General features: G+C 33.0%; 1 protein-coding gene across 2 annotated transcripts in view; it reads right to left on the bottom strand.

Moving 5' to 3' along the window:
* LOC136024842 (aldo-keto reductase family 1 member B1-like) overlaps positions 1-19,043 on the bottom strand; it is a 42,858-nt gene that overhangs the window by 8,515 nt on the left and 15,300 nt on the right. Inside the window, exons 3-5 of one of the 2 annotated variants that reach the window (XM_065700336.1) lie at positions 17,666-17,782; positions 16,091-16,288; positions 3,879-4,085 (exon numbers count right to left, since the gene is read on the bottom strand). In XM_065700336.1, coding sequence (XP_065556408.1) covers positions 3,879-4,085; positions 16,091-16,288; positions 17,666-17,782 — 522 coding nt within the window. Of the gene's footprint in view, positions 1-3,878; positions 4,086-14,220; positions 14,416-16,090; positions 16,289-17,665; positions 17,783-19,043 lie in introns of both variants that reach the window. The other variant, XM_065700337.1, reaches the window with a different exon arrangement.

The raw sequence follows: 19,043 nt of genomic DNA, 5'->3' as shown, positions 1-19,043 counted from the left end.
GACTGAGCATGCAATGATAGCCTTTAAAGCATGAAAACATACTTTTTGTTTCTGATTTTATTTATTTCTGGTGACAAAAAAAGGGAGAAATTAATGAAACAAAGTAACATCAAATCTTCTTTAGGGATCGAAATTAATTCAGTGGTTTTATTTCCCGAATTTTTCGGTTTTCCCAAAAGAGATAAAATTGTGTTCTCCGAAATATCCCCGAAAATTAATGTTCGCAAATACATGAACGTTATCACGAAATATGACTCGTGAATTTTTCTGGAGTTTTTGAAGAACACCTTGCTCTTTTTGGGAAATTCGAGGAAAATCGGAAAAAACGGCCAACCCCGAATTTTCCAGCGTGCTAGAAGCAGTGAATTAAATTGAAAAATAATGAGCTTACTCTCAAAAATTCAACTTTTCTTTTTGCGAACATCAATCTTTTGCAAAATAAATGTAAGATACTCTTTAACTAAGCTTCATATCACCCTGAGAGGGAAGGGGGACTAAAGCAATATGTTTACAGTAGATGCATAAGGGAATATTTAGCATCAACCAAATTAAAAAAAATATAAACAAAAGGGCAAGTTATTAAATTCTTCGTAGTGTATCACAGACTTATTCGGAGTTATCTATATTTGAATTATAAATAACTATCTAGGTATGCAAATAATACAGAATATTAATAGCAGCACAAGTCATTACGCATGAAGGGGAACTTTAATGTGTTAGCATTGCGTATGTGGAGATTCTCGTATACAATAGACTGATGGAATCCATAGCAAGACCTGCAGTATCTTTAAGTAAATCAGCAGAAGGTTGAATGTCGAATCTGAATTAAATAACAAATAAAACTGTTCTTTATCTAATACGAAAGAGTAGCATCTACAAGGTACCGGTCAAAGGCCAACTTGAATGTCCTATCTAAAATAAATATCAAAGAAAGCTCATATATTTAATAAGATAGAGCAGTGTCTAATTAAAAGATTAAAAAAATTTCAATATTTCGGTTCATAATGAAAGTTTTTAAACTTTTTAGAAGATCCCCATCCAAACATTCAATTTTTGTTTTTTGCTTCTAATTACCTACTATAATATCTAAAACTATTTAGAATGCAAAAAATGAAATAATTTAGAAATTAAAAATAAAAATATTCAGCAGTATTAACAAATCAAAGAAAAATAAAGCAAAATATGAGCCAATTCACAAATATTGAGTAACGAGTAACGTAATGATTTGTTTTAAAAAGGAGAAGATACAAAAGTCTGTTTTCAAAGTTATATTAATTTGAATTAAATTACTTTCTTTCTTATTTTTTTCTTTCGTTAAATTTTTTAAATTTAAATTCAATTTCTTTTATCAAAGAGATAAAAAAAAAAAGAAAAATATAGAAGGAAGAACATAGAAAGATAATTTGAAAATAGTAACTGTAAGTTATCAATCTTAGTAAAAAAAAAAAATAACCACTAGGATCACCAAATTCTTACCTTATTTTACTAATCTTAACGATATTGTTAATATTGGTATGAAACCGCTTTGAAATCTGAATTTCATTAGCTCATTAAAATTGGTTTCGAGCTTCACTTTTTTAATTCATTTTTCAGTCTTCCATGCTTAAAAAAAGTCCCGCTTTTCAAGGAAATCAACCGACAGGTTTTAACGGACCCTTCCCTTATCATTTCAAGTGGGAGGCTAATCGCTATATGATAGCACACTTTTAAACATCAGTATACTTAACAGAAGTCAATCGGCCTAATCAATGTTAATCTAGCCAAATGGATTGGTGTGCTGGGTTTATGATCATTTGTCTGAGAGTGCGAGAGTTCGAATTCTAGTGTACCCAGCTATTTGGTTTGGGACGGGTGTCAGTGGCGTGACTCTGTAAGCTCAGGTTGAGTCGATTCAACTCCAAATTTGTGCCTGGAGAAATCTGCGGAAGGTAAACAGGAAGGGTTTGCGAAAGCACAGCATGACTGGCCCCCATCGTCCCACAGCAAAATCTAGCTAAAGGGCCTTGAGACGGATACCAATAACGTCGGTTCGGACCTTAAAAATCTAGTACCGCATCCTTTACCTTTTTTTTTTACCTTAATCACATTATTAATCAGTGGTCCTTCTATTTTGCACACTTTATCTGGGATCAAACGCGTAGGATTTGATGAAATCCTTAAAGGATAAAAGGAATCCTATAATGATTTCCTGAAAGGGTGAGAGGATATCCGATATGTTTTTTTGTTTCTTTCGTTATTTTTTTTCAACTCGACTCAATGAAGTTGACAGTAATTAGTGACTTTGTCGAAAGAAACCTGATTATCCTTTTGTAGAATGATATATTAAAGATAATTAGAAAATACGGGATCAGCCTAAAAGATATGACAGTGAAGTAGAACAGATTTAAAAATTACAGCATATGCGGATTTAGATGGGATGGGACAGCTTTTGAATTGGAACACATAGATACCTGCATACACCCTATGCAACTTATTCAGAAATCACTAGGGAACTATGAAGATTTTTTTTCGGAGAAATGTGTGAAGAAACGTCCTCTAAACATCAAAAAACTTATTCTCGATCTATCGTTTTAGTTCCTGCTTGAATAACAGTTTTTTTTTTTTTTTATTGGCATCACAAGCTCCAAAGGGCCGAACTTCAACTTCGGGTATAGTAAACAACAACAGGACAAACAAAAAGCATAAAAAGTTAATAAAAAAACACTAAAGACTAACACTAAAAGGCTAACCTAAGCTCGCCAAAATTAAAATTGTCGAATTGAAAATTAATCCGTAAGTCACTATTTAAACTGAGGTGGGTAAGAAAGTTTGGAAAAGATGAGAAAACAAGTAAAACTCAATAAATAAATATAAAAAAGATTAAGAGGGTCGTTTAAAAAGAGAAGGAAAAAAAGTGAACGAACACAAAACATAAGTAGTGCATGTACCAAATAACAAAAATAGGGAAACTAGCGGGGTATTTTGTTCATTTTCTCCTTTTTTTCGTTTATTTTGTTCATTTTTTGTAATCTTGGGGACAATGGTTTGTTGAAGGTGCAACATCGAACGAAAAACAAGGGTTGAATAAGCTCGGAAACGGCCCGAGGAGGTCGGAATCAGGGCGGGGAATGTCTTTTCGGAGGAACACGTTCCATGCGAGGACTTGTCTTTGCATTAAAAAAAGGATGAACACCCATACTCTACTATGTCTACTACTATAACTATGCCTCTACTATACTGAGCGTTTTTAATGCTTGGGAGCTATGTAGAAAATGGTGTTTATGGTGCTATGTTATTTTTATTGTGATATGCTTTGAAAGTTAGTAGAACTTAGTATACAGCTATTAGGCATATCCTACTACGCTTTATTCTTCTCACAGACAAGAAGTCTATTGAATTTAATTTGTCTATATGCTGTAAAAAAAAAAAAAAAAAAAAAAAAAAAAAAAAAAAAAAAAAAAAAAAACTCCATGTCAATTACTCAGAGGTACCGGTCTGCAAGGTAGGACTTTCCCCGGTAAACTTTCATTGTCATTCCTTGCCTATCATAATGATGAAGGCTTGTATTTGGTTAGAGAACCATACATCTTTACCAATAGATAAACAACCCGTATTTAGGACTAACCAAATTCTAGCGTCAAGTGCTGTTAAGGAGAAAACAATATTTTGATAAAAATAAACTTATTAAACGTTTATTTTCCCTTATTATGAATTTTATGGGACAACCTTGATTGATGGGATTTACTCCCTTTCTGAACAAATAAGTACCAAAATGTGCGTTGTTATACATATGAAAAATAAGTAACAGAGACACTTAAATAAAACTACAATATTACGTCAGTAAGACTTGTATATAAACGAAAAAAACGCACACACAATTCATAGTAGAGGAAACCAACCTGGTACCGGAGAAGTACTTGTGCAGGAGATTTTCCATGTTTCTTAGCAAGTTCAACAAGTTTGGGGTCCTCCATAAGTTTAGGGTCATCCGGTTTAGCCCATGGTCTGTCTGGAGATCCAAGTGGACTATAAGCAGTCACACAAATTCCTCGTTCTTTGCAAAATGCAATCAGTTTCTTCTGGTTCAAATATGGATGACATTCAACCTAGGAAAAATTTTAGAAATGATTGTAGGTACATTCCAGATACAACAAGTAGTTACTATAAGTATGTTTCGCTCCAGCTAGTGTTGTGTTAAAAACCGGGACAGCAGAAAATTAGCTTTAACTACTTATTTACAAGGTATTTAGTATTTAGTTTGTGACCGTGTAAACTTGGAAACCATAAGAAATGACCTCTTCCGCGTTGCAATTATACGGCGAGAAACAAGTAAAAGGTGTAAAAGGAGCTCTTTTGAAAGGCTGAATAAAAATATGATACATTTATCTTTACTATTTTGGTTATAAGGCGACATCAATTTATAAGTAATTAATCGCTATTGACGTAAACCGTCAATACAAAAAAAAAATTTAAGGAGGAAATTTAAGGTCTAAATAATTTTAATTAAAATTTATTAATGAAAAAAATAATAGATTTAGCTCATTTTAGCCTAAAAAATATGTACCCAAATAGTCTACATGGGCTGCTAACCATATATATACACGTTTTTAGGACAGTCCTTTTATTTTTTATTATAATTTTCTGTAAATGATAAAAAAAAAGTACTAGGGATTGCACTCACAACCAGTGATATAGCAAACGAGTTAAATCATTACTCCCACAGGATACAAGAATCAAGAAGAAAATAAAATGAAAAAAAGGAATTAGAAAAGTCCTTATTCTCTAGGATAAACAATCACTTTGTCAAAACTTTTTTTTTTTGTATTTTAAAAAGAGTAGTTGAGCTTGATGAATCAAATTTTGAGGTGTTTTTCAATTTTTCAAGTTTTCAAGTTTTTTTTCAAGTTTTCAGGAATTGGTATTCCAGCTGACTCCTGAGTTTTATTCATCTGATTCAACTACCTTTTTTTAAATATCAAAGAAAATTTGTTTGACAAGCAATTTTTAACTTAGATTATTCTTTTAAAAAACCACTATGGTATTATTTCACAAATTGAAATAAGTTTATTCACCTAGTTCTACTGCCTTCTTTTAAAGATCAAAGAAACCCAGTCTAAAAAGCAACTTTTTACCCTTAACTAATGTTAAAGAACAAAGCACTAGTGTATTGTTTCCGTCGTTTTAAATAGGTAAAAAAAACTGAGGCAGACATTAATTGACGGTATTCATTTTCAAGGACACTGAACATAGGTTCAAATTTTAAAAAGTATGTAAATATTTATCTTATTTATCAATGGGAAAATGTAATCAAACAAATGTGACAGTCATTTTTTTCTTTTGTCAAGTTTGGCTTTATAACTCAAGAGAAGAAAGTTCTACAATTTGATAATGTCAATGGACAGAGATAGTATTGAATAGCCTTTTAATCCTCCCTTGATAGGTTGTAATAAAGGTTATCAATGCTGTGATACAGCAAAAAGAGATTCTTTTTTTTTGTTTTTGAATAAAAAATGAAATCTCGGAATTATGAATTATTTTTAGGCGAAAAGAAAGAATTATTATTCAACAATTTGACAATCAGACAATGTTCATAAAAACTCAGATCCCATTTTCATAACTCCCATTCCAACTCCTTTTTTCCATATTTAATTCAACAGAAAATATATATTGAGGTTGGAGATACAAGCGTTTGAGATTTCTTAAATAATAGGATTTTCAATTTTTCTAATTTATTAAATATATATGTTGAAATAGGTTGTTTTTTATTTTTAGTTTTTTGTTGAACTTGTTTTTTCTTTAATTAATTTCATAAGGAAACTATATCTCATTGAATAGTCTTTCCTTTGTTTTGGCTTGGTTTTTTGTTTGTTGTTCCAGTATTTCTTCTGCTTTGTAAAAGCTCATTTCAAAAGGCTATTTCGTTTTTTCTCTTTTTTCGAGCACTGAGGGAAGCTTGGTGGAGGTCCTTGCCGATATATCCGTTTTTGTATTTTCGCTCTGTCTAAAATCCCCATTTGTTTTCTTTTTTTCTGAATTATTTTTATTTTTTTTGCTTTTCAATCAAACAACTATATCTTTATACTTGGTCGAAGATATGGTATCTAATATAATGAATGTGCGATTTCAATCATGACTGCAGCAATAGCTGCTCAATCATGGTTAGCGAACCAGAGCGCATAGAAACAAAAAAAAATTAAAATATCTATCTATCTATATATATAAAAATAAGTTGTCTGTGGATGGATGGATGGATGTGTCAGGTGACGTCACCTGAAAAAACTGGATCAGGTGACGTCAAAACTGAAAAAACTAAAAAAAGGCAAAAACTACAAAAAAAACCAAAAACTAATAAAAAAAATAAAAAAGCTAAAAAACTAAAAAAACTATAAAGGTAAAAACCAATAAAAAACTAAAAAAAAAACTGAAAAAACTAAAAAAAGGCAAAAACTACAAAAAAAACTAAAAACTAATAAAAAAAGTAAAAAAGCTAAAAAACTAAAAAAACTAAAAAAAGGTAAAAAACTAAAAAAAAATAAAAAATAAAAAAAACTAAAAAAAGGAAAAAACTGAAAAATAAGCTAAAATAAAGGTAAAAACCAATAAAAAACTAAAAAAAAAAGGAAAAAAACTAATAAATGACGACACTCAAAGAGAAAAAAAAAGGCAAAAACTACAAAAAAAACTAAAAACTAGTAAAAAAAATAAAAAAGCTAAAAAACTAAAAAAACTAAAAAAAGGCAAAAACTACAAAAAAAACTAAAAACTAATAAAAAAGCTAAAAAACTAAAAAAACTAAAAAAAAGGCAAAAACTACAAAAAAACTAAAAACTAATAAAAAAAATAAAAAAGCTAAAAAACTAAAAAAAACTAAAAAAACTAAAAAAAGGTAAAAAACTAAAAAAACTAAAAACTAAAAAAAACTAAAAAAGGTAAAAACTAAAAGAACTAAAAAAGAAAAAAATAAATGACGACACTCAAAGAGAAAGCGACCAGGACAAAAGGAATGTTCGATTAGCAATCAACAAAGCACCGGGACACAGGGAGTATAAATGACGACCCGGGGGAAACAGGGGGATATAAATGACGACCGGGACAAAAAAACTAAAAAGAAAAAAAAACTAAAAACTAATAAAAAAACTAAAAAATCTAAAAATCTAAATAAGCTAAAAAAGAAAAAAAAAGGAAAAAAATAAAGGAGAAAAACAAAACTAAAAAACGAATGTATATACAGACCGGGACACCGGGATACAAATGACGACCGGGACCCGGGACACAGGGAATATAAATGACGACCGGGACACAGGGACACAACTACAACGGGGACACCGGGGGAAACAGGGGGATGTAAATGACGACCGGGACACCGGGACAGGGAATGGTCGATTAGCAATCACCATCAACAAAGCTCAAGGGCAATCATTAGAATCATGAGGTATAGATCTGAATACAGATTGTTTTCCCATGGACCATTATATGTTGCATGTTCAAGAGTCGGTAAACCTGACAATCTATTTATATGCAAAGACAATGGGACAGCAAAGAATGTTGTATATTCGCAAGTTTTACGTAGTTAAAACCATATATATATATCTATCTATATTCACAGGTGGGACATAGGGACACAACTACAATGGCGCGTAACTATTATGGCGCGTAACGACTTACGCGCGCGGGGGGGCTTGGGGGGGCGCGAAGCGCCCCCACCAACTAGGTGTTGGGGTGGCGCGAAGCGCCACCCCAACAGCTAGTATTTAAATAAATTGTAATTATTATCTATGATCATCTTGAAAATAAAATGTAATGACGAAAATAAATTCATGGGAATTTGGAAAAAGTTTGAAAACCTTCAAAAACAGGGAAGGATCAAAATAAATAGTGTAAAATTGGAAGTTAAAATTAAATTAAAATTGAAATTAAAATTAAAATTGATTAATCAATTGATTAAATCAATTAAAATTAAAATTGAAAGTGTAAAATTGGCACCACTATGGCCCAAAACCCATGATCAGGAGTTTTCAGTCATCTATCACAAATATTGAAGAAAACCATGTTTTAGCTTGGGTGGCACTGATGCGTCTTTTTTTTTTCTTTTTGTTTCCTGACATTAGAACATCGCAGAGTTTTTTTGTGGGCTCATTTGACAGCTAATACTTAAATCTATGTGCTTTTCTAATTAAAACAAAAAAGATGAACACTTTGCACTCAGCTCATGTATATCACACCAGAGGTTAATAATTAAAAAAGTTTTACTTGAAAATTTAGGAAATAACGGTTAATTTTCTGCTGTTTCCAGTCGGCTTTCCTAGTAAGACAAGGCTCATTTGAATTACCCTTACTCCATGCCTATCTACCTTAGTTCTTCCCTAGCATGGATGATAACAAGTGAAATGACATCATTCTTATACAATTTTGAAAAAGGCTTATCCAGCTTTGCCTATCACTGAGGCTATCTGTCTTGGCTTTACTCCAAATAGACATGGCTCTCAAGTCTTTCATCGCTTCCGCCAAGTTGATTTTAATTCAGCTCACGTATATCACATCAGGGGTTAATAATTTACAAATTTTTACTTGAAAGTTTTCGAAAATATTGGTTAATTTTCTGCTAATTACTGACCATAAAAAAGATCATTTTCCAAAAAATTATCATATAAATATCATATATATAATATAATATATAACAATATAATATATTTTGGTAAATTAATATTAACATGGCGTTATTAAAAGCCTATTGTCATTTCACGATTGCCAAAAAGACTTATTTGCAATAAACAACTATTAGTATTTGGATCACCAAATCGAAAGTTAACTTGCAGAACTTGAGATCTTGAAACTGTGTCCGCATCTCTGTAGTATTCTTTTAGATACGCTATTTTCCAAGCTAAGGGGGAAGCAATTCTACATTATCACTTAGATTATTTATTATTAATGACACCTTATGACTTAGAACTAAAGAATAACGTGATATTCATTAATTAAAGAGTCAAATAATTATCTCATCTTAAATTTCTCTGATTGCAAGCATTTTTTTTCCTTGATAGAAATGTTGCGAACTGACAAAATTCAGACTGCTTGCTTGGCTTTTGTTTTGATTCGAGGACAATCAAGAATCCAGTTTTCATTCTAGTTTACTTGTTTTCATTTATTCACTAGTTTCATGTTTACCAGTTTTCATTCTAGTTTCATTGTTAACTTGTCATTTTTCAGTCGGTAACAAAAAATGTGTACATAGAGCTGTTTTTACCTGAATTTCTGAAACCAGAATTGATTGCTTACGAAAAAGGTTTCATCTGCGTTCGTTAATTAACTGCTTAAAAATTAACTGTTAATTCCTTCTCCTTGGGCAAACACCTTAAGAAAACAGAGATGCACTAGCCTGATTAACAATAGAGCAAATGTGGGCCTCCCATTTCAATTCGCTAGTCAGTGTGACTCCTAAGATATTGGTAATAATACATTAGTAATAATATATTAGTCTAGTCACTTTTATTATGTATAACTTCTTTTTTGTTCAAATAAGGTAAAAAAAGCAAAACGCTGATGTTTTTTATTATTCATTTTCGTCTATTCACATCACCAAATTTATTATTTTATTCTTTTTGTGACTGCCTTTTTGTGTTGTTGAAGTTATGTAATACTTGTTGTTTCTATGTAAATTATTTCTTATCTCTTTGAAAACCGACTAAAACAATTCCACCGACTAAAAACAAAAATTACAAAAATTAAAAGCAAAAAAATTTACTATCAGCCTGGTTATATCGATTAGTGTCAACAGAGAAACCACAAAAATCCCTTTCCCAATGTATTCTAATGCAATATGCACCAAATGCTTGTGACTTTGAACCCGCAATTACTTAAAATTTTAATTGTGTTCAAAATATGCTTTGAGTTGCCGTAGCTCTTTTTTTAATAATGATTTCATAAAATGATTTTTTTTTAATAATTGAATAATATTCGCAGAAGATCATATTATTTTTCACACACTCCATAATTTTTACCAGAATCAAAGGTGTATCTGCCCCCTCCTACCAAAAAAAAAATAAGAATTATAAAGTGAGAAACATTCCTCTAGTTAATTGTTATCGTCTGATCAGATCTGCAGAGGGGTGTTTACCTCGGAGGAAATTGGGAGACAGATTTTTATCAGGAGAAAAATTTTTTTAGTGCCTCCCGCTCAAAAAAAGAGAAAAAAACTAATCTACCTACTATTTTTCATAGTTTTGCAATTTTTTCCTTAAAAAGAATTAATTCAGCAAAAAGCTCAAAATTCTTATTTTGACTCACGCTCCTGCAAAATGAAGGAAAATGGGTTTCACCATTTTATCTGGGGGGGGGGTAACGATATATGCTCGAGTAGGCATAAAATGACCATTTTATATGTGCCAGAGCTTACGCCAAACCTTGATACTCACTAATCTATTGCAGTCAGTGCGTCATACGTTGCAGAATTTGCAATTGTGAAACAGTAAACAGGAGACATAAAAGTCACACAAACGTCACAAGACAGTTTGTTTTGTAATTTTCGTTTCCAACTTTGTTAAGTGAAGAGCGATTAGAAAAATGAAATGTGGTATAGCATCGTTTTTTGCACCCAAGCGAACAATGTCAGTTATTTCTAATAGTGACGTTGGCGGGTCGTCTGCGGATTATTCATCTGCACCTACGGGCTTAAATAACACGGAATCGGCAGCTGATGCTCAGGTTAAACTTGAAAACGCTAAACTCGATTCCCATTCTAGTCAACTCAACACGCCCTTCGCAGCATAGCTCCGCCAGAATCTGTTGTCTCATCTCAGCATCATTGTACTTCGAAGATTGTATCAGTTGATCACAAAAACATGAAGTTGGTGACATTGCTTGAGTCATATGGCGATATTCTTTCCGAGCCAGACTGCTTGAAGCAAGAGGTTGAACTTTGGAGCAGCAAATATGAAAGCTTCCTATTAAAAAAGACCTCCTTGTTTTGCATCTTCTCTTCACGAATGCGACTCCACCTTTTCCCCAAATATGTATCTTCCATTGACTGTCCTTGCAACGTTGCCTATCAGTACTGCTACTCCGGAAACAAGCTTGTCTACACTATTAAGGTTAAAAACCTGACTTAGAAATCCAGCGGGATAAGAAAGGTTGAGTTGTTTAGCCCTGCTCAACATCCATAGAGACATTGATATCTGTCACAAAAAAGGCAGACATTTTTGCGGGGAAGAAAAATCATCATTTAGATTTAGTTTTGTAGGTAGTTAGTTTACTTGAAAAAACCCTCTTGGTCGGCTCTGTAGATATATTACGTACATAAATACTTGGTTTGCTAATGAAAAAAAAAATTGGTTTGCTAAAAAAAAAAAAAACCTTAAAGATACAAAGTATGCCTAGGGGACGCGTCCTCCTTCGCAAGGGGCGGAGTGACTGTCTTCACGGTTGGCCGTTAGACTAAGCCCACAAGAAGAATTTTTTGTATCCCTTCCCCTGAACATAAATTCTGGGTACGGCCCTGCTGAGAAGTGTTGTTTTTGCCGTTTTTGGCAGATCATCTGAAGCTAACCGAAAACAGTGAGGAATCTTATTTTACAGAGTTCATTAAGAGGATATATTGGGGACCAAAGTATGGTATTTCAAACTTTTTTTTAGTTATTTTATTTAATGTCATTTAGTTATTTATTTATTTAGCATTATTGAGGATTTACAGTGTGGTTAAGACGAGGATTGGAAACAAGTAGCCTTCACGCTTCAATTTTAAGACGCTGACGAAGAAGAGGCAACGATTTATTATCCCAATATAAATTAAACAAGCAGCTTACTCCCTTAGGGGGTGAAAATGTTTTATGTGTCCCTTCACCAGTTTCCCTAGGTTTACTTATCTTTTATTAGACTGTTTGGAGCAACCAAAAGGCATTCTGGTCTTTCAAATGAACTCTCCGATAAAATTCAATCAATCTAAATAAGGGCCTTAACTTTAAAGAGAGGAATATTTTTTCCTTTGATTTAACAGAATTCACACTAATTAATTGCCGAACAAAGGATATTTTCACCAAGCCCGAAAATTATGTTAACCCCAGGCGCTTCAACTAGTTTAGTCCAAAGGTCCCTCTTTATTTCACATACCGAATGGACGCTCACCGAGAACGGTGTCAAAAGTTTAGTAACTTTCGTTAATAAGCTCTATTCCCTTTTACTTTCTAACCCATTTCACACTACTTTTAACCCTATTAAACTCAATTTTTACCCCTTTTTACCGCATTCAGATTTTGACCCATATATAGCTTCTTTTCTATAGTATAGAAAACGAATGGTCATAGGGAATTGGGCGAAGGTACACTCAAACATAAATAAAGGTTTTAGTGATCTATTTAAGCGACAAAAAAGTTTGTACTGCAGTAAACAATTTGCCCCAAAGAGGGAGAAAATGCTATTGATTCAAATTTGAGAATGGAATTAAAAATGGCAATAAAATTTACGTTGAGTTTCTCAGTTTCACAGGTAGCAGTTCCAAGCCGTGGTGTTATACAGTATCTTTAAGGTTTATGTTCCCTATTTAATCTTTAGTAAGTTATTTTTCTGTTCTCTTAGTGTTTAAAACAACAATGAAAGATGGCATTACTGATATCATACTCTAGCTGAGATTCACTCTATCCATCTGCCTAATTACATTTATAAACTTTGGTCTACATGTTTTTTTTAGACTGAAAATAAGTTGAAAAAGACAATTTCCAGATTTTCTAAAGCAAATTAGATTCTTTCCTAAGAAAAGGTCTTACTAATGTCATAATTTTGGTTCATTGAATGGATAGATTTGAGACAAGCGAATCCAATGATATATGCATCTTTTTGTTTGATGCAATTTACAGCTAGCCAGATATGGCCCACTTTGATCCATACTTTCTCGCTGTCATATAGTATCAATGACATCAAAATGGAAACATTTATGCCACCTGGGCCCATCTTAGCTCTATTCATAAACCTGCGATTTTCTAAGATTCTTCTGCTGGAAGGTTCAATATTATGAAGTGTTTTTATTAGGGCATTATCACATTTCTGTCAGTGTTGCCAATTTCAGGCGAAAAAATTAAATAGTAAAAACGAATAAGTTAAATTTGACACCTTTTTTTATTGTAAAAATATAGGCATTGATAATCTGGACATACTTAAGGTATATGTTCCCTCTGAATCAAGCGATTTTACGTTAATCCTGCAGCTGTAACTTTCAGAAAAAGGATAAAATACTTCAATCATGGGAACGATCCATGCATCTATTCAGTGATCGAGCCAGAACATATACATAATTTGATACTTAAAAACCGGCTGAAGTTAAAAAGGCTAAAGAAATGAGACTAATATTTAGAAACCCAGGTGTGTTCTATTTTAAAGGGTGAAGAAATTCAATACTGGTGGGGACTGGTTGGCAATTCAGAAATATTAAACTAATACAATCAGGCAAAATCTGTTTTTGGAGACAAAGTTTATTTTAAGTTCAATTTACCGAGCAAGGTCTATGTCGATGGATTCAATTAAAGGCAGATTGCCTATCAATTTAGAGCAGGGAAAAGGTATTTGATAGCAAGAGTGTTCTGGAAGGGTTTATGCCTGTCCTCTTTACAACTGTTAGGATAAAAATTTGGACCATTTTCTACAGGAGTGCTCGGTGTTTTCTGATTCCGAGGGAAAATATTTAAAGGGTCTGGGTTTGCAGCTTCAACGTTGTAACCCAACGACAATTACTCAGATCGATGCATATATAGATTAGATGCTTTTCTTTTTGGCTTTGTATTCTGTTTTTATATGCTTTGTTATTTGTTTTGCTTTTGATATATATATATATATATATATATATATATATATATATATATATATATATATATATATATATATATATATATATATATATATATATATATATATATATTCATATATATTTATATATATATATATATATATATATATATATATATATATATATATATATATATATACATACATATATATACTTATGTACTTATTTATGTATCTATCTATATCTAAATTATTTACTTTTGACATTTATTTACTTTTTAGTTAGTTTTACTGTTTCGACCAATTTCTTTTTGTTTTGTTTTATTTGTTTGGGTATAAATTGTTAACGACTCTATTCTGGTTCATGCCATTTAGTTTTTACTACTATCTTTTTTGTTTGATATAAAACGCACATTTAGTACATGTTTTTCAAACTAGTTGTTTTTTTTAATAAACCGTATCTTATCTACTTACCTGATTGTTGACCGGTTTAATGGTAGCTACATCAAGCACCCTCTGAACTTGTTCCGAATTAAAATTAGAAATACCAATTGACTTCACAAGTCCCATTTTGACCAACTCCTCCATTCCTTTCCACGCATCAACATAATCAACAGATGAGTACAATGTTTTCCCATTTTCATCGGCAGGAAACATTCCAGCATTTTCCTAAAGCAACCCAAAGACATAAGCACAATCAAGGACAATAACATCAGACAAAATGTACTCGTGGAGAACAGATCTATAAGTCACAAACCCTTAAGTTGACGTATATAATTATACATAAGCACAATCAAGGACAATAACATCAGACAAAATGTACTCATGGAGAACAGATCTATAAGTCACAAACCCTTAAGTTGACGTATATAATTATACAGCGAACAACCCAATATTTGAACATTTAAGCGGCTGCATTCACCATATTTAAGAGTTATATACTCCCAACGTGATACTAGAGGACCAAACAGCACATAATTTTAACATTCAATTAACAGCTTCACTGGCTATGCCCAACGCTTTAATATTTTGGGCGCAACACACCTCTAGGACAAACACAAATCAAGTGAAATGACAGAGAAAAACGAAACATGTGCCTTATAATACCATAAAGGCAAAGATATACTAAAGGCAAATAACCTGTTTGCGTGGATACTTTTGAATTATGCAGGCTTATCTTATTTTGTCAAGATTTTTTTGCAGAAACTAAATTTCAGACAGGGGGGAACTAGTGTCTGGGGCAAACTGGAGCCTGGAGGGGGCAATTGCCCCCCTGCACTATAGCAAATTACGCCCCTATGGGGCATCCCAGGAATCTTTTATTTTGGTAATTGTCAAATGGTTTCATAAAAGAAGCACCTTGCATGGGGGGAGAGGGGCCTTTCACGTATGTGCTTGACCATTCTATTGGTGAGTTTACTATGATCAATTTTACAATTCCACCAATTTCGTAATGATTTATCAATACAGACTAAACAAGTTGGGCTAAGAGTATAATTTGCCCACTACACTATAAATTCTATTTACGTCTTATGCAAATTTTGGAAACAAAGGCCATGAATGCCTTCAAAGGGAAGTTCAAATAAAAGTAGTTCCAAGTTTATTGGCTAATATAAAAAAATGTTTAATGTTTTTCAAAACATCAAAATTAGCGAAATTATAACAGCAAAACTTTTCAAGTTGGATATTGCCTTTGAATTATCTAAAAAGAACTATCAGAAGCCTACATCAAATTAAGAGCAACCCTGGTTGATAAATCAGGGTCTGGGCATTCCAGGAATAAGTGGCGTAATTTTGTAAAAATCCTGGGGGGGGGGGGGGTCGGAGCCAATTTCTCAAAATCAAGTGAAAATTACAGTAAAAACTAAGAAATAAGCCATTTGGCATTATAAAGGTTCTATTTAGTACTATAAAAGTACTATAAAGTTACTAAACAAAAAAAGTAATCTGTTTCTGTTGATGCTTGAATTACGCAAGTTTGTCTTAATTTTGACAAGATGTTGGAAGAAACTAAATTTCAGCTGGAGGGCAAACTGGGGTCTAGGGGGCGGGGGCAACAAATCTGGGAGGGAAAACAGCCCCCCTACCACATAGCAAATTACGCCCCTGTCTGGAATCCTATGTTTTAGTGCTTTTCAACTAGTGTTCTATTCAGAAACCCCTGCATGGGGGATGGGGGTCTTCGTGAATGTGCTATGTCTATAAGTAAGCAAGTTTTCACGATTGCTAAAGCCTGCAACAGTTATACAATACACACACAATATTTTTGACTTTTACTATTTTTATCGCAACACACAAAACAAAATGGAACAAAGACATGAACCTATTCAAATAGACATAATACCTGATTATTAACAGGCTTAATTCTACCATTGTTAATAAGTCTATCCAATTGCTGACTATTAAAATTGCTCACTCCTATCGACCTTACTAGGCCTTGGTCAACAGCCTTTTCCAATTCGTGCCACACTTGTAGATAATCAGTGTTCAAATCAAAAATAGTTTTTCCATTTTCATCACGATTATTCCATGCTGGACCAGGCTTAAAAAAAGAAAATATAACAGGTCTTGTTGCCTAACTAATTTGGATATCAGAAGAAGGCTAAAGAGACTGGAACTGTCCCCGTTGTCCAACAGACAAGACGGACACGAAGGCACAAAGCCTACTCTAATTGTCTTAAGACTGAGCCACCGAGAAAAGAGCACTTGGAGAACAGCTTCATTCGACGTTGCACTTCAATCTTGAACGATCTTCCTTGCATAGTCATCCCTGTTTCTCTTTCAACTACTTCTAACTTAAAAGAAGCTTCTACAGTCAACCTCGTAATTGAGCTATGTCAAAGACTAGCATTAAATAAGATATTTAAATGTACCCGCCACCGCGAATTTAGCAATAAAAAAGCAAGTTTTTTGGTCACTTTATTGATTATTTCTTTGGACAAAAAAATCCTCCTATATAATTGGCTAAGTTTGCCAGTAAGTAAGTAGATATAGGATGTCACAATCTATATGCTTTGCCTTTCTGTAAGTAAGTTTGCCAACGATATTCTACAATCTTAGTAATTTTACTACACAAGACTAAACAAGTAAGGCTAAAAACATAATTCTGCCACGACACTAAATTTTTGTTGATGTCTTTTGTTGATTTTAAAAAGAAAAGCGAATGTTCTGTAAAAAAAAAAAAACACTTTCCAAAAATTTGAAAGCTAAAAGTAATCTTCTCTGTAGTTTCAATTTACTGCACATCTTGTTATTCCAAATCTTTGAAATCAGAATGGAATCTGCAATATAATACAAATATAAATCGCAGGAAGAACGATCTACATCAACGTATAAATAGGATGGACATGCGTTCGTTGCACAGCTAGAGTGATTCTGCCAGTAGGCTACTGCCATTATCCTTTGATTAAAACTGGATTCTTCGAATCTCCCCAAACAATAGGCTACCTACATTACCGCGCGTTAATATACGAAAGGTAACACGAAATCAAAATCATTATTTCGTTAAAATGTTCCAGAGAGCATAATTTTCTTTGTGGGAAATTCAAGGAAACACAAAAATTTAAGGATAGTAGAATCACTGGCTTCTGTCAACGATATGGCCACAGGTTAGGCGTTCAATGGAACTTCACCCCAAAAATAAGTGATATTCAGTAAAAAATACACTTTCCAAAAGTTGAAGGCTAAAAACAACCTCGTCAGTAAAACGTTTCCAGTCAAGGAGTTTGTCTTACAGACTGAGAGACCATTTCTCCTATGCATCTAAACTTCTCGTAACTGACGAGAAAAATTACTGGCAATAATTTTGTTTATGGGACTAAACTAAGAAGGGATTTACCACAAATCCAAAAGTGACTGATTTCATATCCACTAAGACAGTGGAGAAGTAATACGCGAAAACAAAATAATTAAAATGTACCTTATATGCCATTGGCCAGTGGATAAGATATAGGTCTAAATAGCCGACACCCAGATCTTCTATAGTTTTCTTGCATGTAGGAATGACTAAATCCACTTGATGGAATGTATTCCAGAGCTGAAAAGAAAACAAACTTTTGAAATATATGTCTGTGCTAAGTATAAAAAGAAACATCTCATAAAATTAACTCTAGGCAACATAGCTTTTACTGGTTTCCTTTGGATTTTAATGCTCTGTTATTAAATCATAAGTGATTTAACATCACATAAGTGATGATTCTTTTGTTAAACATGTGTTTCTGATCACGACCGTCACAAATGGGGGGAGGGGTAAATGACGCTAAGTCAATGGATGAAGATCGGTCTCAGTCAGGAAAGAAATGAAGTATTTTAATAGCAATATCACCCAAATTAGTCAGTAAAAATGACCAGCCAGTCGGTCCATTGTCCCCCCCCCCCTAAAAAAACAAGCGTCTTGGCTAGTGTTCCGACTAAGCCTAAATCCAAATAATTTTGAACAGATACAAAGACATACACAAACCGCAGTGACCTCCGAAGCCTAAGATACACATTTTAGTAAATCATAGCTTTTGTGAATGAGCCAACTATTGCAGCTACTTAAAATAGGTCGAACTTGATAGGTAGTTTTAGATCGTTTTTTCAAGTGGTGTCTGGCTTTTCTATTACAAAATATTGTCCATTGCCATCCCTAATGCTCTATAAAGAATAAGATAAGCATTTAGAATAAAGAATAAGATAAGATAAGAGACAGTTGCTTTTGAATCTAATGAAACCAATTTTTTAGTTTTTTTTTTGTTACTTATATTGTAAATATTAAAGAAATCAATTGACGTTTTCCCGAATAAAAATAAAACATACCATTCTTGGTAAACAATGGAAAATTATCTACAAAAGAAGAGGTATTTCTAGTGGGTGTAGAAAAACACTAAAAAATCACCATAAAACAACGCAAGTTAAAGTAGGTCTTACCAGAATCCTACATTTCCACCGTAATTCGTATTAATGTGTTACCTACCACAAGGTCGTAAAAGTGATTTTTGATTTTTCTGAAGCACAATTCACTCGCATGCGTGTGACTCAGTTTTTCTGATATGCCCAAGAATCACACTAAATATATCCAAAACAGAACCTTCCGAACAATTTTGGAAGAAGGTGAAGTTTCACACTCTCTACTTCTAGAAAAAAACGCTAGGTTAGAAGCTCTTCGATTCAGGAGAGGTATGCTGTGCCTCCGCTTAAAAAAAGAAAGAAATAAAACGACAAAACCTCGCATGGAACACATTTTTTCAAAAAAACAGTCCCCACCCAGATTGCTGTCTTCCACGGGCCACTCATCCACCTATTCCTACCTCGTGCCT

The sequence above is a fragment of the Artemia franciscana genome, chromosome 3 (genome assembly GCF_032884065.1).
Source record: "Artemia franciscana chromosome 3, ASM3288406v1, whole genome shotgun sequence".
Taxonomy (NCBI): Eukaryota; Metazoa; Arthropoda; class Branchiopoda; order Anostraca; family Artemiidae; genus Artemia; species Artemia franciscana.
Note: the sequence above shows the minus strand (reverse complement) of the source record. Positions and strands in the feature narration are given on the sequence as shown.